This window comes from Tursiops truncatus, chromosome 21 (assembly GCF_011762595.2).
Source record: "Tursiops truncatus isolate mTurTru1 chromosome 21, mTurTru1.mat.Y, whole genome shotgun sequence".
Taxonomy (NCBI): Eukaryota; Metazoa; Chordata; class Mammalia; order Artiodactyla; family Delphinidae; genus Tursiops; species Tursiops truncatus.
Genome location: NC_047054.1, coordinates 5253573 through 5281334, shown reverse-complemented (window position 1 = coordinate 5281334; position 27762 = coordinate 5253573). Strand labels below are relative to the sequence as shown.

General features: G+C 36.3%; 1 protein-coding gene and 1 long non-coding RNA gene across 6 annotated transcripts in view; one reads left to right on the top strand and one right to left on the bottom strand.

The window, feature by feature from the left end:
- LOC141277505 (uncharacterized) overlaps nucleotides 1–5242 on the top strand; it is a 39088-nt gene extending 33846 nt beyond the window's left edge. Inside the window, exon 5 of the long non-coding RNA XR_012328991.1 lies at nucleotides 1988–5242. This is a non-coding gene — a long non-coding RNA (uncharacterized lncRNA). The remainder of the gene's footprint in view (nucleotides 1–1987) is intronic.
- A 42-nt stretch (nucleotides 5243–5284) lies between these two features.
- Nucleotides 5285–27762, bottom strand: part of VEGFC (vascular endothelial growth factor C) — an 80079-nt gene continuing 57601 nt past the window's right edge. For all 5 annotated transcript variants that reach the window (XM_019921627.3, XM_019921628.3, XM_073798672.1 and 2 more), the window contains exons 4-7: nucleotides 25011–25162; nucleotides 9611–9717; nucleotides 8974–9307; nucleotides 5285–5753 (exon numbers count right to left, since the gene is read on the bottom strand). In XM_019921627.3, coding sequence (XP_019777186.2) covers nucleotides 5639–5753; nucleotides 8974–9307; nucleotides 9611–9717; nucleotides 25011–25162 — 708 coding nt within the window. In that variant the 3' untranslated portion in view covers nucleotides 5285–5638. The remainder of the gene's footprint in view (nucleotides 5754–8973; nucleotides 9308–9610; nucleotides 9718–25010; nucleotides 25163–27762) is intronic.

Genomic DNA, 27762 nt, shown 5'->3' with positions numbered 1-27762 from the left:
TTCTCTATATCTATGTCTTTATTCCTGTCCTGCCCAAAGGTTCTTCAGAACCTTTTTTTTTTTTTTAGATACCATATATATGCGTTAGCATACAGTACTTATTTTTCTCTTTCTGACTTACTTAACTCTGTATGACAGTCTCTAGATCCATCCATTTCACTACAAATAACTCAAAATTTCTTTTTATGGCTGAGTAATATTCCATTGTATATATGTGCCACATCTTCTTTATCCATTCATCTGTCAATGGACACTTAGGTTGCTGCCATGTCCTGGCTATTGTAAATAGAGCTGCAGTGAACATTGTGGTACATGACTCTTTTTGAATGATGGTTTTCTCTGGGTATATGCCCAGTAGTGGGATTGCTGGGTCGTATGGTAGTTCTATTTGTAGTTTTTTAAGGAACCTGCATCCTGTCCTCCATAGTGGCTGTATCAATTTACATTCCCACCAACAGTGCAAGAGGGTTCCCTTTTCTCCACACCCTCTCCAGCATTTATTGTTTATAGATTTTTTGATGATGGCCATTCTGACTGGTGTGAGGTGATACCTCATTGCAGTTTTGATTTGCATTTCTCTAATGATTAGTGATGTTGAGCATCCTTTCATGTGTTTGTTGGCAATCTGTATGTCTTCTTTGGAGAAATGTCTATTTAGTTCTTATGCTCATTTTTGGATTGGGTTGTTTGTTTTGTTGATATTGAGCTGCATAAGCTGCTTGTAAATTTTGGAGGTTAATTCTTTGTCAGTTGCTTTGTTTGCAAATATTTTCTCCCATTCTGAGGGCTGTCTTTTCGTCTTGTTGATGGTTCCTTTGCTGTGCAAAAGCGTTTAAGTTTCATTAGGTCCCATTTGTTTATTTTTGTTTTTATTTCCATTTCTTTAGGAGGCGGGTCAAAAAGGATCTTTCTGTGATTTATGTCATAGAGTGTTATGCTTATGTTTTCCTCTAAGAGTTTTATAGTTTCTGGCCTTACATTTAGGTCTTTAATCCATTTTGAGTTTTTTTTTTGTGTATGGTGTTATGGAGTGTTCTAATTTCATTCTTTGACATGTAGCTGACCAGTTTTCCCAGCACCACTTATTGAAGGGCTGTCTTTTCTCCATTGTATACTCTTGCCTCCTTTATCAAAGATAAGGTGACCATATGTGTGTGGGTTTATCTCTGGGTTTTCTATCCTGTTCCATTGATCTGTATTTCTGGTTTTGTGTCAGTACCATACCGTCGTGATTACTGTAGCTTTGTAGTATAGTCTGAAGTCCAGGAGCCTGATTCCTCCAATTCCGTGTTTCTTTCTCAAGACTGCTTTGACTAATCAGGGTCTTTTGTGTTTCCATACAAATTGTGCAGTTTTTTGTTACAGTTCTGTGAAAAATGCCATTGGTAGTTTGATAGGGATTGCATTGAATCTATAGATTGCTTTGGGTAGTATAGTCATTTTTACAATGTTGATTCTTGCAATCCAAGAACATGGTATATCTCTCCATCTGTTTGTATCATCTTTAATTTCTTTCATCAGTGTCTTACGGTTTCTGCATAAGGGCTTTTGTCTCCTTAAGTAGGTTTATTCCTAGGTATTTTATTCTTTTTTTTTTTTTTTCCTTGTGGTATGCGGGCCTCTCACCGTAGTGGCCTCTCCCATTGCGGAGCACAGGCTCTGGACGTGCATGCTAGCGGCTGTGGCTCACGGGCCCAGCCGCTCCGCAGCATGTGGGATCTTCCCGGAACAGGGCACGAACCCGTGTCCCCTGCATCAGCAGGCGGACTCTCAACCACTGCGCCACCAGGGAAGCCCTATGAAACACTTTTAAAAGATTAGTATTTCCTCTTAATGGGGTCACTAATCACAGGAGTGGGGCTTCCCTGAAGTTCTCGAAAACGTTCTTTTTTTTTCTTTGCCCCACTCTGTATGTAGTTTAGTACAAAGTTTGTAACTTCAGAGTTGGACATCCTGCACAATTTAATTCAACTCCTTCTTTTCACAGATTAAGAAGCTGAGACTCAGAAGATTTTGGTGACTTGCTCAAGGACAAAGCAGAAAAGTCAGGATTAAAAACCTGGGTTTCGGTTCCCAGTCCAGTGATCCTTTTCTTACAGAATGCTTTTTTTTTAAAGCAATTACTTGTTGGCTAAGGAATGAAGATAAAAGAGCATGTGAAACTTTGGTTTAAATTTTTTTTTCAAACCATCAAACCCCATTTACACTTCAACAAGTTAACAGATAGCTATTCTCCACTTAAAAAAATAGCCAATATATTAAAAATTCAAACACGAACATATAAACCAGTACTTACTTTATAATGTATGTGTCATGGACTTCCTTAGACAGTTCTCTGGGTGGACTCTATGCTTCTTTAGGATACAATCATTGGATTTATTCAGAACTTTCTACAATTCCTCTAGATAAAAAATCAGACACGTCAACACACTCTCTTCTGTTGCAGTGGTGGGCAATACTATTTTTTATGTTATTCTCATTTTCAGTTCAAAAGGTAAAGTCCCTAAAAAGCATCCTTTGAAAACTCTGCTATTGGGAGCTCATATCTTGGGAAACGGTGTAGAAATGTAGACAAAGTGGATTCATAGGACCTTGGTTCAGCTCTTTGCCACAGCACTTCCTGGGGAGGTTAATATAGAAACTTGAGCACATAAGGAGGTGCATAAACTTTGGCAAAATGCCAAAATAAGGGCTTCAATGTGATCTCTGTCACCTGTTGGGTCTGTTTCTCTCTCACACTCATTGAATAAAATTCCCACAGAGCAGGGTACCCCTGGAGGAAGCCTGGACTGTGTGGAGGTAAGTGAGTGACCTTTATCCCTCCTCTTAAAGAAGTGTACCCGGGGTATGCCACTGGTGGTCACCCCTCAGATTTCTGCTTTGAGCAGTATGGGTACGGAGGACAAAATTTATTTTTAGAAATTCTAATAATGGAGTCTGTTTCACTCAAGCAGTTAGCAAATGTCAAAACCCACTTCCAAAAAAGAAAGAAAGGAAAAAAGATATGGAAGCTAAATCTTATAACCGCTTACCAAAATATTTTGTTCTGTGAGTCTTTTAAACAGAGTATACAGTGTTAGGTTTCTAGACATAAAATTCTATTTATAAACTTTTCAAGATCTGGATATAGTAACTGTTGCTGCAAGCTTCCAGTGTTTTCTCATCTTTATCCTTGAGATTTGACCAGTTTGTAGTTGGAGACTCTTGCAGAGTTTATGAAAATGCTGTCTATTTTAGCTTCTTGCTGAATCCTATTTGCTAATATTTTAAATCACCGTTTAGCTTGATCTCTAGTCCACTTTCTTAACCAGTACCACAGAATTTCAATTATTATAATGTAGTGAAGTGAGATTTTTATGGTCCATATAAAATTGTTTGCAAGATTCTCTGGCAAAGTATTGTCTTTGTTGATGTTACTTTCGCCTTTCATCAAAATTATTACATCTCCAGGGACAAATTAAATGTTATTTTTTCTGGTATGCCTCACGCTTTATATTTTGGTCTAGTGATTTCTTTGGCTTACCCATGTATTCTGAGAAACAAATTGTCAACACATAGTTTAGATTTTTTTAAGCTGATAACTTGTAACGGTCATTATATCAGATCCTAATATTCTCTACATGGCCTCAGGGGGCTCACTGGAAACTTAGAATAGACTTTTTCTGCATTATCTAAAAAAAATTAATATATTTAAAATGTATCAAGACTAAAAATGATTGATGCTAGATCAGCATAACAGATTATATAATGTTTGTTTGCTTACATTCTTGGCTGAAATGTGGTGAAAATTTATTAAATTGGATCTCAGTTGAATTGTATAGCTGGTGACCATTTTATGCACCAAGGGACTGTGCCTCCCCAGCAGGTGGAGAGATATTGTTTATGATGATTCCATTCTTCCTTTTGTAATGACTCCCTAATTTGTTCTGTTGGGGAGATTTTGATAAAACTATAGCTGTTGTCAAATATACTTCTTTTGCTTTTGTTTCATTATTATTGTTGTTGCTACTGCTGTTGTGTTTTTGTGTTCGTTTGTTTGTTTTTGCTGTTCTCAAGTTTGAAAATTACCCAGACCGTAGCTGGTTCATAGATTGTACAATGCATATTTTCATATATTTTCTGCCTACAGGCTTCAGGTTCATCTTTACTTAAAAAATACAAAGATGGTCCATAAATGTATAATGAGAGAATTTCAAAAGACTACTTCGTTTTCCCAGTACGTAAAAAAAAATCTGACTTTATGAACGAGATGTTAAAGTTGTGCAGAGTACGTACCTGTAATTCAGTAAACCTTGCATGTAACACTGTTTTAAAAGTCAGCATTGAAAATAGTGTTTCAACATTTTTAGGGCATCGACCTTCTAATCAAATATTATAAAAAATAAATTATTTTGTAGCAAAACATATAGATACTAATATTTTGTACTGTACTGAGTAGTCACCTATACCATTTAAAATGTTTTTGTTATATTAAATTTGCAAGTTTTAAAAGCCATTTTTACATAACTTTATAGATTCTTTTTTTTCCTTTCAGGACTACTTATTTTCATGTATTTGCTAGTAGCTATGTATTTTTATTTGCTAGTAGCCATGTCCTACGAGCAAATAATCAATACTCTGTCAACCAGCCAACCACTTATGTGGTTGCATTTATGTAGGCAAAATATTTGTTCCCAGAAAAAGAAATTTTAGTGTGCTGCCTTTTTAAAAAAAACAAAACAAGTGCTTTAATTGTGTGACTGAAAGGTTTCCTTTTTCGCACATATGAGCATTTAAATGTCATTTCCAATTTATTTTATATGTACTGGGTAGGAGCGCTTCAGCTTATAAAAAGTATTTAGCTGGTCAGAAGAAATTAAATATATGGAAAGATTCTTTTTAAGATTAAGATTCTTTTTAAGAAAAATATTTTAAATGTTTGATGAGAGCTATTATATCAGGTTAAGAGTCTGAATGCTCCAAGGGCACTGAATAACTTTCAACTGCATAACCATGCTAAGCAGACTATCTTAGAAGATGATATGTTTTCTATTGATTCATTTGGCTATAAATTCAAAAGTGTCATGGGCTAAAACATTTCTACTCATTAAATATATTAAAAGATGAATTTAAATAAAATTAATAGCAACCGCTGTCCCTCTGAAACTTTCTTTTACAGGATCATACAGCAATCAAAATCTGACATCCAATTAGAGAAAAGGGGAAAGGGCAGGAGGAGATGACAGTTTTCATAATATCGAGTTTTGCTGATGGCGTAAGATGGTAATGGACTCAACTTACCAGCTTATAATACAATTTTCATTTTATTTTAAACATATTTTGCATGATATAAAAATATTGATCACAGTGAGCTTTACCAATTGTTATTGCTATAAAAATGGATGCAGAAACAATATTTTTAGTGGAAATAAATTATATAGTCATTATTCTTTTTTAAAATCACAAGAGAAAAACCTCAGCTGTTTGGTCATTGGCAGAAAACCAGTCTTTTAAAGAGGTCTTTTGCAGATGCGCTCCAGTCCATTTCTGTAACATTATCCACATGGTTCAGTCCCACAAAGTCTCTGTGCTCATAGTCCTAACATGGCAACACCGTTTTCCCATGATAGAAAAATGACGAACTAGAAAAGATACAATCTTAGTTCATATGTGGTCTTTTCCAATATGAAGGGACACAGCGACATACTTCTTCACTAAATGAAAGTCCCTGCTCACAATGCTTCACTCGATTTGTACACGGTCGTCTGTAACAACTAGGGGAACAAAGAAGGACAGACTTTCGTTAAAGACCAAGGAGATGAATTTGTTAAGCTACAAATGCACTTTTGTGTTTTTTTAAGTTCCAAACTAGTACAGAGTTACTCATTTTATCATAAAATTGTTCTCCAGTTTATACATTGCTAAAGTTTGTGCCTGGCGTTACCAAATTTAAGAGGAATGGAAAAACCTAAAAAAAAAAAGAAAGAGTCTTGCTTGCAGAAATAACGAATGGAAGAATGAGGTATTGTGAGCATTAGTTCTTTTGAGGTGCTCTGTGCTTCGTAGATGAAAGTAACATAAAACAGAAATTTTGGAAGTGAATATCTAAGGTCTGCCGATTTAGCGTGATCACGTAAGCATGGTAGCATTCACAATACTCTGGGACTCGTTTGGAACCCAGACTTTGGAGTTTGGAGCGATTAAACCCAGCCATTCTGGCAGGACCGTGGTCCACAGTGAGGGCCCCATCCTCACTCTTGACTTGACTAGACTGGCAGCTGGCTGGCTGCACGAGAGTGGCTCAGCCTCCCTCCTCCACCTGGGCTCCATGTGAAAACAGTGCGGTCTGGGGGAAGGCACTGGGAGGGACAGTATTCACTGTGAGGGTCCCTTTCCTCCTACCCCAGATGTCCAGTTTCTAGTAGTGGCAAAAGGACAAACGACCCAGCAGCCAGTCACATCAGCAGCCCTGTTGCTCCAGTGAATGGGAGCTATCTTTGAAGGATTTTTCTGGAGGATGAGTATACGTAACATGTGGCAGTGGGGATGGATATAATGCAAGAAAAATGCAAGGTGACCTGGAGATCAAACATGCACCACAGAAATACTACAGATGTGATTTTGAAACAGCATTTCTTTTACTCCAGAAAAGAAAGCATGTCTAGTTAGAATGTTATTTATTTATTTTCAGTTCTAAATACAATGACATTATTATAAGGCCACTGGTATTCCTTTACTAAAGAGATACAATTCTCAATGATCAATGTAAGTTGCTGACTAAGGCAGTGAACCACAGAATATATACTCTGCCTGCCACAATTTTGGAATAAATATGAAGAGAAAATGAGGAGTATATATATGTTCAAAATATTAAACTATCTTTTTTTTCGCTTCAGTATATGCATAAAACCTGGAATTATACACTTAGAAAAATGAACATGGGGAGAGAGTTAGTAAATAGAAAGCCATTAAGGAACAGTGTATGCGATGAGGAGAAACACAATGACAGAAATCTTTTCTACTAAGTTAATATAAGAATTCTGTAGACAAGTATGGCTGGTTAGTTTTTTTGCTTTTTTTTTTTGCGGTACGCAGGCCCCTCACTGTTGTGGCCTCTCCCGTTGCGCAGCACAGGCTCCGGACGTGCAGGCTCAGCGGCCATGGCTCACGGGCCCAGCCGCTCCGCGGCATGTGGGATCTTCCCGGACCGGGGCACGAACCCATGTCCCCTGCATTGGCAGGCGGACTCTCAACAACTGTGCCACCAGGGAAGCCCAGCTGGTTAGTTTTATGTAAACAAAAATTTCAGGTTTTTCAATGTATACTGGGTTCACTCAGATTCAATATGAAAAAATGGTTTCATGATCTTTAATAAAATTTAGTATCTATATTCTGCATTTTTGAAATATCCTTTTGGTGATTAGAGTAGGATATGCAAGTAAAATTGGAATATCATTGCCCAGAATATTCTAAAGAGGAAAAACAAGGATTCCTATCAGGTCTTCTGAAATGACAAAGGAAGAAAATAAGTCATTAATGAGATACCTAGATTCATGGAAGTCTCCTCATGCACTAGCTAACATGTTAGTGTGGACAAATCATCAGAAAGATAAACTGAAGTGGGAATACAAACTCTTGAGAATCAAAAAGAAGGATACTTTATTTACTGAAGATAAAGGTAATGATGAACATTCATGCAGATACTAAACTGTAGATAAATGGAAGTATTCATGCAGATACTAAATTGTAAATAAATGTAAATAAATTGTAGTTATTTACAATTATAAATAATTGTAAATAAATAAATGTAAATAAAGTTTTAAGTTGTGTGAATAATCATCTGTTGAAAGGGTGTTATCACCATCTGTAAAGAGTGGGTGGAAAAAGAGAACCCAGTGAGAACTCCAGTGATGGACAGCAAGTGGTCAGAAAACCTAAAGGACAACCAGGAAAGAACAATGTTGTCTCACTCAAAACAGAGGAGAGCCTAAAGAGAAACTACGGAAAGGACAGTTTTACAGAAAGACCAAATTGTCCATCGGATTTGACAATGCAGGGTCTACTGAACTTGATCGTGGAATATTAGGGCATAAACCAGGTTCCAGTTGGTTGAATAAATGAGAGATGAAAGAGGTGAACAGACAAATGCCAAATGCCTGGTCTTGGTGCAACTCAGAAGACAAGGACAGAGCTTGGTTGCTACAGAATGCTCAAAATCGCAGTGAGATGCCAATAAAATAGAAAAAATTGAGGGGGACGAACACTAGAGTTGAGGACATTGAAGGTACGGAAGGGAGAGGGCGTGATTGGTGGAGCGAGATGCTGAAGGAGAGTGGGAGCAAATGTCAAAAGCACAGGTCTGGCTTATTCTCAGATCAAAGAGGAAGAGGTTCAGGGCTTAACACTGAAAGTGTTTGAGTCCAAGAGACTCATTTTTTTCTGGTGAAGAAGGGAGCAGAATCAGGTTTAAGGAATGTCTTGAGTAACCTTGAACAACGTATTAATTTATTTCTCTGATTCCATTAAATATTATACTTAGCTTAACTATTTTCATTTCTAGATACAATTCCACAGTAAACGGTATCATCCTATCCTTTGTAAAGCTTGCACATTTTCTGCACTTAGAACAGCTGTACAAAATTACATCTGATGGCATCATCATTTTGTTGGGGGCAGGTGAAAATGCTCCACAAGTGACTGTCCTTTGCATCTGTTCTCTAACTCACGTGGAGAGCTACTACCTTAGTCTCTGGAACAAGGATTTAGTGCATTCTGAGCTTGGATCTGGTTTTGGTTCCCAGGACTCCCACCTTATTTTTGGGGGGCAAAGTCTCACAAAAATTTAGCATTGGTTACAAATATCAGAATTCATCTTCCAGAACTTAACTAGTTCCATTCTAACAAAGAACCAATATCTTGGTTGAGAAAACTGCTTTGCATTGAGAAAACTATTTCCAGTAAGAGAAATGAATACTGTTTATGAAGATTTCTTACCTGCATGTTTGATGCTGAAACTTCTTTCCTTTCAAGAAGCATTTCTGTGGAGTTTCTGTACATTCACAGGCACATTTTCCAGGGTTTAGGGGTTGATTTCTTGGGCAGGTTCTTTTACATACGCACTGGCATGTGTTTTCGTCAAATTCTCTGTTGGCCGCACACGAGTTGGGGAAGAGTTTGTTTTTACAGACACACTGGCATGAGTTTCTGTCCAGTTCCTTGTGGGGTCCACAGCTGGAAGGCCAAAGCCCCCCTCTGCAGACGCACTGACAGGTCTCTTCATCCAGCTCCTTGTTGGGCCCACAGATGTCATGGAATCCGTCTGCAGAGTCTAGATAAACACAGTCAGGACATCTTTACTATCCCTTACTTGGTGCTGGGTGCGGTGGGAAACAATAAAAAGCCTTTAAAAGTGTTTTCATTTCCATGTTGTTCATTAAAGGGTTGTGCACACACACAGGTAGGTTCCTTCACAAAGAATTTCAAAATAATACCAATACAAAGCAGAAAGTGTCCTATTTTGTAGTGAGTGATTTCAAAGCATGAAAATGAATATTGTACATGTGATTTTAATATTACAATATTTGTTTATCAAAACAGAGACATTTAGTCTTTAATACAGCATTCGGCTTACCGTCTCCAGCATTAGAGGAAAAAATGAAATCTTGCTGAGCCAGGCATCTGCAGATGTGATTATTCCATATGTAATCTGTGGGGCAGGTCTTGTTTGCAGCCTGGCATCTGTGGGAGAGATGGGTTAAGCAAGAGAATAATTGTTACATGGAAGGGATCATCTCTTTTCTTACCTACGTGTTACAAAATCAACAATGCTTGTAAAAAAAGCACCAAGATGACGTAAGAATATATAAAATGAAATGCAAACATTCCCTCTCAAACTGCTCCCACCCACAGGTGCTGTCAAATTCTAATCCCAGAGGTGACCACTGTTAGTGGAATGGTCTTATATCATTCATTCCAGATTTCTATCTTTTTAAGGCAAATGCATTTATTTGTATAATCACATACTGTTTTACTTCATGAAAAAATGGGATAAAGCCTTTTATACTATTCTGAAATTTCCTTTTTCCATTAAACGATATATTATGGACCTCTTTATATGTCACTTTATGAAGTTTGCTCCATCGTTTTTACTGGCTGCATCGTAGTCCATAAATGGATGTACTATTATTTATTTTATTAATCTCCTATTGGTAGTCATTGGAGTTTCTTCCAATTTACGGCTTTTTCAAACAGTTCTACAGGAAACATCCTTATACATGCACCTTTACGGCCTTATTTCTGAAGCACAGATGCCCATAGCTGTAAAGCGTCCATTAATACAGATTTCCCACTCCTCGCTCCACAGAAAGGAATCAAAGACCATGTTCTTTGTTGTTATTCTAGTTTTTCCTTCCCTTCCTCCTTCTGTCTTCCTTATTTATTTAACTAAAAATCTGAACATATGGGCTTCAAATGCTCCTTTGATGTGCCAATTGTCTCACTGTTGCCTAACTGGGACCCCTTCGTGTTGGTGCCTGTATGGCATGACCCCTTTATTTTTCCAGCTTCTCTGCTTTCTGGGATGAACAGATGCCATACACTCATGTTGCCCGATTTCTCCCCCATGCCTGGATCAGCCATCCCTTCAGGGAGCCCTAATTCTCTTTTTTGGAGAAGAGCATTATTATATTTGGGGGAATAGATTATTGATCTTAAGCAAGAAATACCTGTACATATTTTTAGGGAAAAAAGTTCATAGTGCTATTTCCAAATCCAGTTGAACATTACTGGGGTTTTAAATTTAGTCCTTTGACTTCAACTAATAACTTCCATTAAAATCTTGGTTTCTAACCATCTTTGCTTAAATATAAGTATATATTGAGATATTTGCTTTATCCTGCAAATACTATATGTTTTTTCTTTTCAACTCATTATTTTGAAAGTGGAAAACATTTATGTGATCATCAGAGTTAAAATTATGAGAAAAAGTATATTCAGAGGTCTTTTGGATTCATATCTCCAGCATGCTGTTTTCGTAGCTTTTGGTTTATATCATCAGTGTTTCTTTTTGCAAAGAAAAGATGTAAGTCTATATGTATGTATTTTTTTCTTATTTTTTTACACAGAAGATAGCATCCCTTATACACTGTTCCAGACCTTGCTTTTTCACTGAATAATATTTCCTAGAGAACATTATACTTTCCTAATAATTTGAGGTATCCCTGAGAGCAAATCTCTACTCATTACATATTTTTGTCATTATTTTCTTGGGGAGTCATGAACATGTTTCTGTTCCACAGAAAATCTAGACAGTATTTATCAGTTTGCCAAAATAGTATCGTGTTTTTAAATTTACATCCTACCCAAAACTTTAGCAGCCTTCCATCAAATAAGAAGCAGTTATGTGTAAGTATATAACAGCAATGCAATTAATCCTGGCTCATGAAACTCAAGTCACTCTTCTATCAATGATGATGAAACCATTCTGGCTACGCTGTCCCAACATTGACGTATATGTCGTTTAAGTAATACATTCCTGATACATGTTGGTATCAGGTGGGTACAGTGCTGTTGTGGTCGCAGTAGAAAAGCATCTTTAATTTTGCCAATATGTGATTTATACTGCCGTTACTTAAGCCAGTGTTTTTCCAGCTGTTAGCAGCAACCCATTAGTGGATCTTGAGCTCAGTTATATGGGCTGGGAAATGCATTTTTAAAATATAAAAGAATAGCATATAATAAAATATGAACTACTGGAGTGCACGTGGTAAAGAATGTTTTCTGCAACTTTATTTCATTATATATATATATGCATATAAATATTTTTGAAATGTATGTAATGTGCATGGACAGATACGTGTATAAATATGCATATACAACCCCCCACACAACCTCCGTGTCTCCCACATGTGTGGTGTATGTGTGTTTGTGTACAGATGGTTGCAATGCCAGATGTATTTGTTTTAGTTACAGTCATTAAAGTAGACAAAACACATCTAAGCTATTTAAATGGGAAGTGTCAAGAATAATCTCCATCACTCGCCTAAGGGAGGTTGGTGAAAGATAAAATCTTCAACTGCAGGAGTATGTGTTAATGTGTCTGTGCTTAAGTATAAATATGTACGCAAAATTGCTTATCCCAAACAGGTATGAAGCAAAAACAATTTCCTCTCTCTTATGTAGTGAGGAAAAATATAGTTTTCTCTCTAATATTTCGCATCTTCAGAAGTATGAATTCAAAAGTATGGACTGTGTGTAGAAATGAATGTAGGAAATGACATTTCTGGAAGTGTCATAAAAAACAAGAAGGTGCCTTGCCTAGTTTTATAGAATTAAATAGTGATTTCATAGTTCTTTTGCTTTTGAATGTTCATGATAAAAATACGGCCTTCAGAATAACACTTGCAATTATGTTATAACTGAAATGTTTTGCCAACATAAACTTTTATTGCCAACTAATTATGGTTTGCTCAAAGTGAATTAAATATTTTAATTTCTAATATTCTTAAAACTTAAATTTCTAGAAAACTATAGCTTCAGAAGCTTTGCCAAGAATAAAAAAAACTTCTACTCATCAGTGTTAACACACAATTCAGTGCTGAAATTTGGAATCCTGGTAAGATACGACTTAATTAAAGAAACATATATTTGACTATACTTCAATAAAAAAAGCATATTTGGATAGAATATATTTTTATAATTACTTCAAGTTCCCTGCTCTAAAAGTGAATAGCATCTTCTAAGTGTTTAAAGCTTCTCATGTGAAAAGATGGCAATTTCCAAAATATTGTTATGTTAGAATGAAAGGAAATGTTTTCATGGTGGATAGAAGATTTAGCACAATTTACTTACCTTCTACACATCTTAATTTCCAAAGCATTTTTATCCTACTGAAATTTCTCTTTGAGTTCTGAATATTAATGTGTGTAAACATATTTAAAAATTTTATAAATCAGTTATCTTGTATACTATATTTATAAAACCTATTGATTCAAAGGCACATTTTGTTTGCATAGAAAAGCAGAACATTGTGCAATTATTTGTGAAGTAATTTGTGTTGAGAATCATATGTAAATAGGTTAACTTTCCTACTTTTCCTTTCCCATCCCTACACACACTAACACATCCACAATCCTGCTTATCATTTGTATGGAGCATAAAGATGCTTTTCTAAGAATTATTTCATTAATTGTTTCAAAACTTCACTTGGCTGGTTTGGTAGCTATTGCTTTTTGCTAATGAAAACCGAGGAACAGGGCTTCCCTGGTGGTGCAGTGGTTGAGAATCTGCCTGCCAATGCAGGGGACACGGGTTCGAGCCCTGGTCTGGGAAGATCTCACATGCTGCGGAGCAACTAGGCCCGTGAGCCACAACTACTAAGCCTGCGCGTCTGGAGCCTGTGCTCCACAACAAGAGAGGCAGCGATAGTGAGAGGCCCGCGCACCGCGATGAAGAGTGGCCCCCGCTCGCCGCAACTAGAGAAAGCCCGCACGCAGCAACGATGATTCAACACAGCCAAAAAATAAATAAATAATTAAATAAATAAATAGCGTTACCAAAAAAAAAACCAAAAAACAAAAAACCGGGGAACAAAAATTTAACGGTTTGTGTGTTAGAGAACAACAAATTTAATGATCAAATCAATCTTATTTTGCCATTGACCTTCCTTTGGAAATGCTAAAAGATTAATCTGCTCCAACATGTGTTAAGTTCTACACATTGGGTAATAATTACTAGCTCTTGTGCACTGAACATTGTAGTAGGCTACTTCGTGCATCCTATGTTTTGGACTCTCATCTCTACTTTTCGTCACTCGGGTTTTTATATACTTGAAATTCCCTGACTCTCCAAATCAATATTTAAGGAATGAAGACATACTACCACCTTTATTTGGCATTAGTTAGAGCTGAGCTGAAATGTTATTCTTTTTCAAATAACTATCATCTTGGTAATATATCTCTAAGTGGAAAAAATGAACTGCATCTTGATTTATATTAAAATGCTTATTGATATAATTTACTAAGTATCTCTTTAAAAATATTTCATAGGTTGCTCAAAATGAATGTTGATATTAATTGAATACTAATTCAACTTGTAGCACTCAATGACTTCTTTAAAAAGCAAATTCTTTCTATGGAGATGAACTGTGCTGTTAATCGATTAATCTCATTGGAAGCCCTTTTAATAAGGTATCTTTACAACATCCCAGCAGATTAAAATTCTGCTGATCATGTGGCATCTATAGTCCACAGGTGTGTTCTTCAAATAGCTATTCTTTGCTAAATCTTGTTAAAAGTGGTGTATGATCCAGTAATATTAGTTTGAAAGCATGTACTACGAGCTCCAAGGAGCTTTACGTCATTCAGTTGGACATTCAATAAGATGTTCTTGTACTCCATTGCGAAAACCGTAAGGGAACTCTGACTACATAATTAATTTTGAAAAAAATCAAAATAGGGTTTTGATTTCCTAATGGCCAACTGCTGATGTCGTTTGAACTTCGCCCACTATGATTAACATCACTCAGACCTGTAATACATTACGGCTTAATATCAATCTAGACCCTTTTTGCTCAAGATTGCTCTCAGCATAGGAGGTGGGGGGGCAAATATATTCTTTCATTATCAGAGCCACAGAGCCCTGAGTAAAACCAGCGCCCTGGTTTCAACAATTTTATTCCAAAAGTCTTTGAATTGTTGTGTTCATCTTGAGTTCATCATGCGTGGCCCTTGAATACACTCAGCAATCTACACAGATGTTGATTTGCTTATATTTTTGCAAGAGTGGTAAATATCAAATGAAAAGTGGTTAAGTAAAAATGGCCTTGATAGTGAATGTTATTAAGTAGCTTCTTCAGTACTGTGGGTAGAAATCAGAATTATATTCATTTTAAAGGCTCTATATAAATTGTCTTAAAAAAGGAACATGTTTAACAGAAATATATCTAAATAAAACGCATATATTTATCATACCTGGTATTGATTTTTATTGATTTCATGCTCATTTGTGCTTACGTCTGCTTATGTTACTATTTTGCTTGTGACTGGAAGAACAGTGGATGGAGTTGGGTTTGTTAAGATATAAAAAAATTAGTAATTATGTCTGATTAATGAAAATCCATAGTTTTACTAATTTTTCTAGACTTAATAAGTGAAAGGCTAATACAATTGTTGCATTAGTATAAAAAGTGGGCTTAGAAATCTAATCTTTCACTTTTTATGCGAATATAAATGATTGTTTTAAAGCAGTAACCTGCTATATACAACAACCCAGCTACCATCTAAGACTTGGGTATAAAGCATGGCTTATGCCATGTAGTCATTGCTTGGCTAGCTGCGTACAGGAGTGCTTGTTTTTGAGTTGGATGGTCACTAGAACTAGAGCACAGCAGCACAGGATGCTAGGATAAGTCTAGAAGCTTAGGTGGTTTCCTTTTTTAAATTTTTAAACTTTTTGGATTTGGTTGGATATACAAGGTTGAGAGAGGTATGGTAGGTTGAAACAATGGAAATCTAGCAGTTACTCTATTGGTCAGTTTGTCAGTTTTTATTGCTATATTTAACTCAAACTAACAGAATCAGAACAGAGAAATGATAAAATAGTAACCAGGAATTCAGTAAAAATGTCCTTCAATAGCCACTGGTCTCATTATCTCATCACAGTCACATCTCAACAAAAAAGCAAAACCAAAACAATGACAACATGTGTTGAGGGCATGAGAGTGTCGCTACGACATCAAAATGACTGGTTGAGGGCAGTGTTTCGGGGAAGGGAAGTAGGGCTGAACAGGGGTTATGAGGGCAGTGAAACATTCTGTAAGACAATATAATGGTGGATACCTGTCATTATGCATTTGTCAAAATCCATATAATGTGCAACAAAAAGATACTAAAGTAAACTATGGATTTTAGCTGACAATGTATCAGTATTGGCTCATCAATGGTATCAGATTTACCACACTAATTATACTCCAATAAAGACCTATTTTTTTTAAAAAAAGATGCTAATAATAGGGGAACTAGTTGGGGGAGAGCAATGGCTTCCTGCTCAGTGTTTCTAAAAACCTAAAATTTCTAAAAAAGTCTATAGATTTTTTAGAAGATGATTGGTAGATGTGGTCTAATAATATGGACATTTATTAAAAATAATCATCAATGTGATCTGGGTAAACTTGACATTAAATGTCACAAAATCTTTGATCTAATAGCCCCTACCTATGGGTAACATTACAGAAACAGCCTAGCGCAGAGGATGTACTGATGAAATCTTCTCGGTCATATACATTTTGCTGTCATTTCTACCAGTCAATCAGCAAGCCACAGGGATGCTGTGCTCTCCATTATTAACTTTTAGAAAGCAGAAACAGACAGCCCAAAGACAGGCACACTCTACAGCATGGTTGGCTTCCTTTTGGAAAAAAATACGCTTCAGGGTCTGGAATCTCTTACCTGAGTTCATATCATAGGTGCTCATTTGAAGGTGTTTGACAATATTTAGATGATGAGCTTTGTAGGAAAGAGGATGAATAGACATGAATTAAGATTTCAAAAATAATTGCATATGAACCTAGGGCTTGACCTGCAAAGAGGATATTTTCAGGGAAGAATAAAAATTCATGTTTTAAAATGCTGAAAAAAAGGGTGGTTTCTGATCAACTGGTGCTAGACTATGTCACAGTTTAATTGGCAGGTAAATTATCTTCACATTTCTGCTCTGAAATAGTTTATTAAAATCAACATGCTATTCTGTTTATCTCTATCTTGTGTAAAGCAACAATGTACAATCTTGAAATCAAAAGGGAAATAATGAAAAATTAAAAGGGGAAAAAGAAAAACTCATGGATATTCAAGTTTCTAAGCATTAGGACTAAGGATCCATTGTAATAGATGAACAGTCCAAAGACACTCAGATTCTAAATCAAAGGTTTTCGTGGCTGTAAATCTACTCTGTTTGTTGAACAGATGAACTGTCACAAGAATGAAGTTTCCCTAATAAACCTGAATAACTGTAACTTCTTAGAAGCAGGTATGCTTTACTGGGTATCTTAGTAAACATTGTTAACACTTTTGTAAAAGAAATAAAGGCAGTAAACAAACTCACAAATTAGCCTTCAGGCTAGATTTGTCAATTTTTGCACCTTTCTTCACCCTTCCTTTTTGTCTTTCTCACCATAACATGACTCTCCCCCATGATACAGCCTCTTTATCAGGCTGAAATAATACATATCCTCTATCTTTATTAACCATTAAAACAACTCAAGGTACCTTGGCCATGGTGAGCAATGTCTTGTCATTTCTCTACTCACAGAACTCCCTATGCTTCCCCAATACCTGTACAGAGGCAAAACACCGCAGGCTGTGCTCAAAGGTCCAGAAGCATAGTCTCAGCATTGCCTTTGTAATTTATCTCTACTGCTTTTACAGATTTAAATCCAGTTAAATTATTCGATTCTATTCATTGGTCCCAGAACGTGTTATTTTCTTTAGGATAACTTTAGGAACATTGTTAATGATAACCAATTGACTAACCAATACATTTACCAGTGGGTAAAATTAACTGCAAGGCACTTGTCTCTCAAATGTGACATCTCTCTCCTTTGATTTTATTCTTTTCCTAATGCTTGAATATTGCCTTCCCTATAGTATAATGTCATAGAATAATCACGAAAAAACTATCTATCTATCTATCTGTATCTATCTACCTATCTATTCATCCAATGGAATACTATGCAGCTGTTTAATGAACACACCAGGCCTACAGAAATCAATGATTACATCTATAAAACATACTGTTGAGACTAAAACTAATGGCCCAATTTTAACACAAAAATTTAAACACACCAAGGTGTACCCTATAATCTCTCGTGGTATGTTAATACATCCACCTGCTATAAAAATAGCAAAGCACGAATGAGAATAGTACAATTTCTGCATAGTGGTTACTTCTGGGAATCAAGGATGAAGAACGGTGACTGGGGCTTTGGGTTGTATCTTAAGTGAATATGACAAAATGTTTGTTAAGTTTTGAATTGGGGTAGAAAGATGTCATTTTTTGTCCTTTACTGTATGCTTGAAGTTATTGTTTTTAATTTCAAGAAGTTAAAAATGCAGTAATGACTGCACCCCCAAAGGGAGGAACTGGCTCCTAATTTAGTTGGAATCTCTGCTTTCCTACATTTTTAGTTGTGTGACATTGGGGAAAGTTACTTGATCCCTCTGATTCAGCTTCTCATGCGTAATTGAGACTTTCTCTCACTCTCTTGCTTACCCTCTTTCTTTCTCACCCTCTCTCTCTGCGCCTAGCACATAGTAGGTCATTAATAAATGCATATGTTATCTCTGTATCACGTCCTTCAGGTCATGGAGTCAGTCCTAACCATTCTTAAGCTTTTTCTGATATTTGATCCTCTCACCACTTCTTTCCTTCAACTCTTGTTGGCTTTTGCAATACCTTTTGGATTTGGTAATATATTTCTCGCCCAGTTTTTATGCCTAAATTTTCTGATTGGTCTCTCTCAGTCTCGTGCTAGTCTACGATTTCTCCGAGTTTCCGAAACATTCATATTCCCCATGGTGTCATCTGCTGCCCCTCTTCCCTGCTTATGTCCCATATTTTCCTTGGCTGGTTTAATTTCTTCCAATTGCTCTAAGTGCCAGTTACCTATTGGCAGCTACCCAATGGGCATGCCTCCCCACCCCAGTGTCTCCCCAGCCCCAGATCCACTCTCTGCTGAACATTCCACTCTGATTTCTCAGAGATGCTGCAAAAACTCAAAGTGCACACGTAAATACTAAATTCTCCTTCACAAACCCGTTCTTCCCGTGAACAGGTGTTCCCCGTCTTTTTGAATATCATACATGCAGTTTCATCTTCAACTTCTCCCTCTTTGTCGTCCCACACACGCAGTTGCCAAGTCATACACTTTCTTATATTTCAAATGTCTTTCCATCCCCGCTTCCACTGCCTCAGTACCCACTCTTATTATTTCTCTCTTGGATTATTTCAGAAGTGTCCTCTCCACATTTTCCAACTCCTGTTTGGCTTCTCTAATTCACGTACTACACTGCCACCAGGCTGTTCATTCTATCATATAAGATGTAAATATCACGTCCCTACATGTGTCTTTTAGTGGTTCCTGAGCGACTGGAAGGGAAAGAGAGAAGAAGTCCAACCCTGGAATGGCGTTTGCACTTCTGCTGACTTCTCTGGACTTCTGTAGACCCTCTCCATCACACACTCTGCTGCAGTCATGCAACCACCGTCACCTCCTCTCCTACACCAATTCCAGTCCTAAGGTTACATGTCTGACTCCCTTATGGGATTTCTTCTGGAATAGCAATCCTATCTATCTCTATAGCCTAGCACAACAGTAGTACCTAGAGGGCACATAATAACTGTCTGCTGAATGAAGCAGAGCATAGTGTATTGTACACTTATTATATTAGATATATTTGTGTATGTTTGTCCTGTGGTACATAAGTTGCTTTAGTTAAGAAATTACATAATCCATTTATAAAAATCCTATGTTTCCTAGCACAGTGCTATGCACATAGAAGACTCAACATAAATACTCATGAACGAATAAACACCAAGTAGAAAGATCTTGGGCATCGCTTCTTAATCATAAACGGCTCCCTCCATAAAAAGAGAGTCTCCATCATTAACGGGGCCACAGAAATTCATGGAATTTAATCTGAAGGAAAATATAAGAGGAAATAATTGGAAAAAAGAGAGTAATCTATGAGAACATCCATATGAACATGATAACTGACCCTTTCTGTTAGATACTGTCCTCCACCTCTGAATTTATGGTAGTTTTTGTTGCTGCTGCTATTGAGACTTGAATTTTGTTTTGAAAATACTAGAAATGCTCTATGCTATTGGGGGAGAGCTTAAGAAAAAGGAAAACTTGACTTTTTATCTCCTTCTGACACTTTTTTTTTTTAGTTTTTAGCTTTGTATAGGCTAATTACATTTCTAAGACTCAATTTTCTCATTTGTAAAATGTCAGTAAAAATAGCAGCCAATGTTTATTGAACGGTTACTGTGTGTCAGGCACTGGGCTAATATTTCACATGAATACTGACAATAAACATCATTACACCCTCGTGGGTTAGATGTTATCATCATCATCATTGTTGTTCTATTATGGTATTATAATCTTAGATTAATATGTAATATAGTGTCATGTTATTGAATAGATTGTGAGGACTATAGGTTATACATCTTATACTGTATTGTGTTATATGTAACATTTTATTGTTTTGTTTTAAAGATGAAAAAGTGTCACAAAAAGTTTATAGAACTTAGCAGAACTCAAAAGGGCTAGTGAGCAGAGGAGGAATTTTCAAACCAAGAAGCACCTACAGCGAGCACACTCTGCTCTGTGGTGTGTGTCATCAAGGCCACCACCTGGCAGCACTAGTTACGAGCAAGAGTGGCTTGGTGCACAGTCATATTTAGGAAAATAAATAATAACAATAATAATATCAACATAACACACGTTGTCCCTTGACTCTGAATGCACAGAGGTTAGGGGCAACCAAGCCCATCTCTGTCCTCTCGCACAGAACCTAGAAACATTCTTTGTCCTTTTTAGAGACTCAAGAATTATTTTATGAATGGCTCATTTTGTGAATGATTCTCTCAATTACTTAGTTATATCTGTTCTTAAATAACGTAAAACGAATGATATGCTACTTATTTAACCTCATAATAATGTAAACATAACACCAAGAGTCTGGAAAAGACATGACTCATCTTCCTCCTGGCAGCACTGAGCGGGATTTCATCTCCACGGGAAGGAGTGCTGGGAAGCCCTCCCCCCGAAGGAATCATTATAATCTTGACTTAAAGTGTCACCATAAAGATGTTAAGACATCTACCATTTTGAACCTCAACTAATTTCAAAATTATAGTTAATGAAAGGGGTCTTTTTCTCTTGGCATTTCAAAAATCAATTTTACTGAGGAATAATTTGCATATAAGAAAATGCTCCTTTTTTTTTAATTTGTTTTATGAAAAAATTTATTTATTTAGGCTGGTCTGGGTCTTAGTTGCGGCATGCAGACTTCTTAATTGCAGCATGCGGGATCTAGTTCCCTGACCAGGGATCAAACCCAGGACCCCTGCATTGGGAGTGCAGTGGACCACCAGGAGAGTCCCAAAATGCTCCTATTTTAAATTCACTGCCTTTTTACAAATTTGTGCACCTGTGTAATGCTCACCACCATCAAAATACAGAAGAACATTTCCATCACCCACAAAAAGTTCCCTTTGCTCAATCCCAGTCAATCCCCACCCCCTGCATCTTTGGGCAACTATTGATTGCTTTCTCTGAGTCTAGATTATCTTTGTCTTTTCTAGGGTTTCATGTAAATTGAATCATACAGTATGCATTCTTTTTAGTCCAGCTTCTTTCACTCAGCTTAACATTTTTGAGATCCATTCATGTTGTTGTGTGTATTAACAGTTCATTCTTTTTAGACTGCTCAGTAATATGCCACTGTATGGATAGACTGCAATTTGTTTATTCATTCATCTTTGATGGATGTTGGTTTCTTCCCAGTTACAGGCTAAAGAGCTTATATGAATGTCTGTCTACAAGTTATGGTGTGGAAATACGTTTATATTTCTCTTGGATAAATACCTAGGTGGGAAGTTATTGATCATATTGTGTGTATTTAAGCTCAAATAATGTTTGAGCTTAAATGTTAATCAAAACATTAGTATGTCATATGCCGAGAAGAAAAACTGTTGATACCCTCTAAATGAATACCTAGTAGTTATATAGGTTAAACATTGTTTTCTCATATGAAGCCGAAGTTAAAGTTAATTTCTCTTAAAAATTTTTTAGTTATTTTTTAAAATTATTTTACTTTTGCTGGAACATGATTATTTTGAATGTTTTAAAAATTATTATATTTGTATTGTTAGTTTATATAAATTGCTAATTCCCATATGTAATTTGACATATTACCATTTTTATAAGTAAATAAATTACTTTAAAAATTTCTCAGCAAATAGTTATGTTACGTTCAATATTGATAGCTTTTACATTTTTATTTAACTTTTCACTATAACATTTTTATTTTGTCCTTTTTAATCCTACGCTGAATAAAAAAGTAAGCTTTCTACTTCCTTTTAAATGTATGAAGCCCAGATATACTTAAGGTATATAAAGAGATATAAATGTGTCTGTGGTATTCAGATTTCATGGGGGAGGTGATTAGGAAAAAATGCCTATAAAAGGACCCTTAGGGGGTGACAATGGAAAAAAAAAAGGTTGAATAGCACTACTCTAAAGGAAATATTTTAAAATAATACTTTGTTTTATTTTTATAGCTATATATGGGTATATAACTACATGTAAAGTTATATATAGTTATCTGCTTTAAAATTATATATATATTCTAAATATTACACACATACATAGATGGATATTACATATACACATAGTTATGTGCCCACTGGCTTGGAATATAAAATACAATTTCTTATTGTACACAGTGAAACACACTGAAAAACACAAGAGACAAGGAAATGAATCCAACATGAATCTTAACGATAATAATAAATCTGCCCTTTAATGACTATCTCTTAGATGCTGGACACTATAGTCAGCACTGCGGAAGCATTCAGTATTTCCTTCAATCCTCTTTACATCTTTACATTTTACACATAAGCAAACTGAGGTTCAGAGACGTGAAATACCCAATGTTAAAACGCTAATTAATGGCAGACCTAACTCAGCTCTGCTTACTAAGATCCAAGCTCTCTTTGCTCAAACATTTGTCTCTTCTTGACCTCCAACAGCATACAGTATAGTAGTTAGAAGAATAAGTAATGATGAAAGTATGAGTAAAATACACAAATGCTATGAGATATATACAGATAAATAAGTTATTTATTTAAGAAGCATTTGTTGATGAGTGCAGTATACTTGTTTAGCTCCCAAGTTTGGAGCGTGATTACCAGTTCAACTGTAAAATAAGGCTAAGTACCACCAACTTCACAGATGCTTTTGTCAGTGTTAAATGAGACAATGTGTGTTAGGGCCTGAAAGTAGTTAACAGCTCAATTATTTTTAAGTGTTATTAGCTGGACATTACAGAAGACATAAGCCTACCTGAAATACTCTCGTGATCCAGGTTCACATGCAACAGTTACAGACCCCTAAACAACCCATGCAAGGATAAAGAAAGTATAGTAATTGCTATGGGAATTCACGAAGCGAAGGTGACTGTGGTATTTGGACACGACAAAGGCAGCAGAAAGACCTTTACCTGAACTCTGAGAAATAGATACAGCTTTGGAAAGGCAGAAAAGAAAGTAAATTTATTTTAAGCCAGGTCAGAATAGAAACAGTTACAGAGCAGGAAATAAGCGTGGTATTTAGGGAACCAGACTTTGTGAAACACAGACTTGGTGAAGAATGAGAAGCAAAACAAGAAAGGAAGGCTGACACCAGAAGACAGAGGTGGAAAATCGGTGCCCAATTCTTTGAGAAGTTGAAAGTCACTGACAGTTTCTGGTCAGATGAATGAAATGATGCCTTTGAAAGCTTACTTGTGACATTATACAGGAGTTGGAGACACATTTGACACAAGAAAGCTAGTACTGAAACCACTGCATTAAATCAGAAATCCATGCAGAATGAAGTGGATCAGGGTGACAGTGTTGGAAATGAAATAATAAGTTTACGTTGGAGCAGATATCTCCCCCAAAATAATCAATAGCTTTTGGGTGTGATATAAGGGAAAGAAGGAATTAATGACAACTGCATGATTTCAAGGCCTCAAAGAATATGAAAGGCCATTACTGTGAATAATGTAGAGGTAAATACACGGACTTAATAAATCTTTGACTTTGTACCTATTACGTCTAATATAATAATAAACACAGCTATATAAAAGGGACTTAAAATATTATAAGTCATCAATATGGTCAGATCTTGAACTGTAATTCTGGAAACCATCAATACAGAGATAACAACTGAAGTGCTTAGAATGGATGAGTTGCCAAGGGACACAGGTGAATAGAGCTCCCAGGGCTGCGGAAATGAAATCGCACCTACTACTTCAGGGGGCCGTTGTCTCCACTTGCATTAGTATGAGTTTATTCACAGATGCTTGTAAGATTTTTTCTTTCTGTCAGTCAAATCAGGCTACCCTTGAGTTTTTCCTACGGTGTCCCTGGAAAGGTAACGCCTCCTATCTGTCACACTAAGTAAAGCAGCACAAAGAGCTCCAACAGGGAAAACTGCTATTAGCCCATCACTTTTATTGTCAAGCCCACGAAAATGAAAGGTTTCTAAAAAGGTTTTTGGTAAATGTATATGTTTACCCATCAATTTATTTATACTTTTGTTACAAATGTTGGAATTATCTAAGGTTTATTTACACGCCCATTCCATATTCCCTGGCTATACTAAAGAACAAAGAGCTGCATCCTAATCTGGGGGCAAAAAGTTCCTAGATCTCAGATGGCAGTGCATAATGATTCATTATAGACTGTTCATAGAGTCAATACGTGATGCTCTATCCAGGCCCTTTATAAGATCTAATGAAGCATATGTTGCCATATACCAAACTAAAAAATAGGATGCGAAAAAAATTTGAATAACAAATGTTACTTTGATTGTTAATTTGAAGTAATATTAAGAAAAATTATTTCAAGTATTAATCAAAATTTCAGTATTCAATCCTTGCTGAAATAAAAAATATGAATCGATATATAGAGAAAAACTAATTGAGATTGAAGAGAGGCAACTGAATGCTAATAGATGGAAAATAATGTATTTATATTTACTTTTTGTTTTGGACCAAAAATCTTAGGCTCAAATATTTTTAGTTTTAGCATCATCTATGAATTTGCACAGTTGATTTCATGAATGTTGAATGTCTTCTTTTTATTTGATGCAGAAGTATATTACCGCAAATTTCACAAAAATTCTTTCCATCAACTGTGTTTACTTGGAAATAATTTTATATTAGTAGAGGATGAAGAAAAAAATAGATTTAATTCATACTCACTGTGGTAGTGTTGCTGGCAGGGAACGTCTAATAATTGAATGGACTTGTCTGTAAACATCCAGCTTAGACATGCATCGGCAGGAAGTGTGATTGGCAAAACTGATTGTTACTGGTTTGGGGCCTTGAGAGAGAGGCACTGTAATTTCAAACAACTACAAAGAAGGGACAAAAGAAGAAAAATTATATAGATGCTATAAAGCATTTTTATGGTACATGTTGGAGTCCAAAAAGAGTGATATTAACTCTTCATGATTAGGTAGTGCTGCATAATGTATTCAGGATGCTAAAGTTTTTATGATTACAATCTAAAAACTGTTTTGCGTCTAGTAAGTATCCTTTATCAGAATAGTAAACAGTCTATATGCTTATCTCATGTCACTATTATAAAGCATAGTAGAATTCTGATAACCAACTAATGACTACAGAGCAGAGATGTGACAAACCAACATGTTCAAGGAAAAAAGGATTGTTTCAGAGTCCTAGATTATTCCAGGGGTTTAAAAAAATGGCACTGATATAAATATCTTTGTGATGTAAGAGCAAATCTATTGGTCACACAACCTTGAAATGTTTGGTTAAGTCCTATTTTATGTAAATTGAATACACAGACATAAAATACATAGATGTAAAACTGACTTTCATTCCAAATTAAACTTCAACCTCAAAGTAGTTTTACAGTTATCTGAGATATCTTATGAATTTATTACGTTTAAAAGAAAAATAAATACATTCATTAGTAAAGGATCGTTTCTGCTATTCTGACGAAGGCATTATGAGAATATAAGTGTAAAACAGGGTAGGACATTATACATGACGGTGGATTAGAGTCTTAACATTTCGTTTAAAACCTCATTCTGAATGCCTCATTAGTGGAGAACTTCAGCTTTTCCTCTTCCTTCCACAAAAACAATGTTTTAAGTTGAATATACAAATAAATTAGTGATTAAGTAAAACTAAGAGGATTTAAATGCCAAAGATTCTTAAAATCTAAATTATGATCAGTAATAATGGTGAAAGTGAAATCCTGACCATTACCTGCTTGATAAGATCAGTTCATAGTAATTTAATTGTAGTTAAACCACGTGTTGTTTGCTACCTTTACAGACATTTGTGTAGTGCTAAAAAAGACAACACACCCCAGAGCCTTGTGGTTCCACCCTTTGCTGTAATTTCATGCCAACAGTTGAAGATCACTGCAGATATTTAGGGAATAGAATTAGGTGCCCATTCTGTCCATGCCTACAGGGAGATTCACTGAAATGAATTTTGAAGAATGAAATATAGAAATATCTCAATTATAAATGCACATTTTCTTCACTTGAAATGTATTTCTTATATATTCACGTAATACTTCAGCTACTTTCTTAGCCTAAGTGCCTTAGGAGGAATGGGCACAAGACGGGGCACCTTTATTGGCAACCCCACTTGTAAGTTATGTGAACTTGGAAAGGTCATTCAACTTCTCGAAGCTGTATATTTCTTTAACAACCAGTAAATTCAGGGTAACATTTGACCCATTAATTCATGGGACTGTTTTAAAAATTGTGTAAGCTAACGTATACGATTGTGATATGTATTTTGATTGCTGTGTAGATGTGAGTTATTATTATTTGCATATATTCTCAGGATTCTAGATGTGTTCCAGAATACTTCCTACTCTATGTAGATAATCTCAACGTATGGCCTCAATGTATCCCAGTATTACCATTTTGACCAGTTTCTTCTCTAAAAAGACATTTGTTTATGCAGTTTGGATGAAAGCCTTTTATTAGGTAAAATGTCACACTGGCAGAAATCTTTTGCACAATGTATAACTATTTTAAGAGAGACAATTCTGTACTACCTATATGTACTACAGTTTTTCTACTTCTTATGACATCTCTCGACCCTACATTAAGAACCAGCATTATAGAAGAAATATAAAGTGGTTTAGAATTGCTTATTTCATTTTCATATTTATAAATTACTTAATTAAACTCTGTCATAGTGGAAATGATAGAAAGATGTACAGGTCAGCTCAGAAAAACCTAAGAATTTATGTTTAACTGGCAATTAGATATATGTACTTAGAGCTTAGGAGAGCCCCTTAAAGGCCAGTGGTATTAAAGTTGGAATTAAATTCTTGGGCATTGATGAGAATACTTGGTGAGCTCATTCTGAATGAAAACAGAACACGCCTAATAATAGAAACCTGGGCAACAGGAACGTATAAGGGGTGAAAACAGGCACGTGAATCAGTGAATATGTTTGGGAAGAAGTCTGACCCTCCATGGAGAACCAGGAGGGGAACTGTTAAGCCAAGGGAAGCAAAAGAAAGAGAGGAGGGCTTCCCTGGTGGCGCAGTGGTTGAGAGTCCGCCTGCCGATGCAGGGGACGCGGGTTCGTGCCCCAGTCCGGGAAGATCCCACATGCCGCGGAGCAGCTGGGCCCGTGAGCCATGGCCGCTGAGCCTGCGCGTCCGGAGTCTGTGCTCCGCAACGGGAGAGACCACAACAGTGAGAGGTCCGCGAACCGCAAAAACAAACAAACAAAAAACAGAGAAGAGCTTCAAGAAGGTGGGTGTGGTCACAGGGTCAAAGGTCTTCAAGCGCGCTAAGGACTGAGTGGAGATAACTGGGTACCAGAGTGAGTCTGAGGGCTGGAGCAGGTGGGAATGAAGAAACAAGAAGGGTGGCCTCATGCGATTGGAAAGAAAGGGATGAGACGGGTCAGGCCACGAGGGCACTTCTGCTTACAGAACGCGTGTAATAAC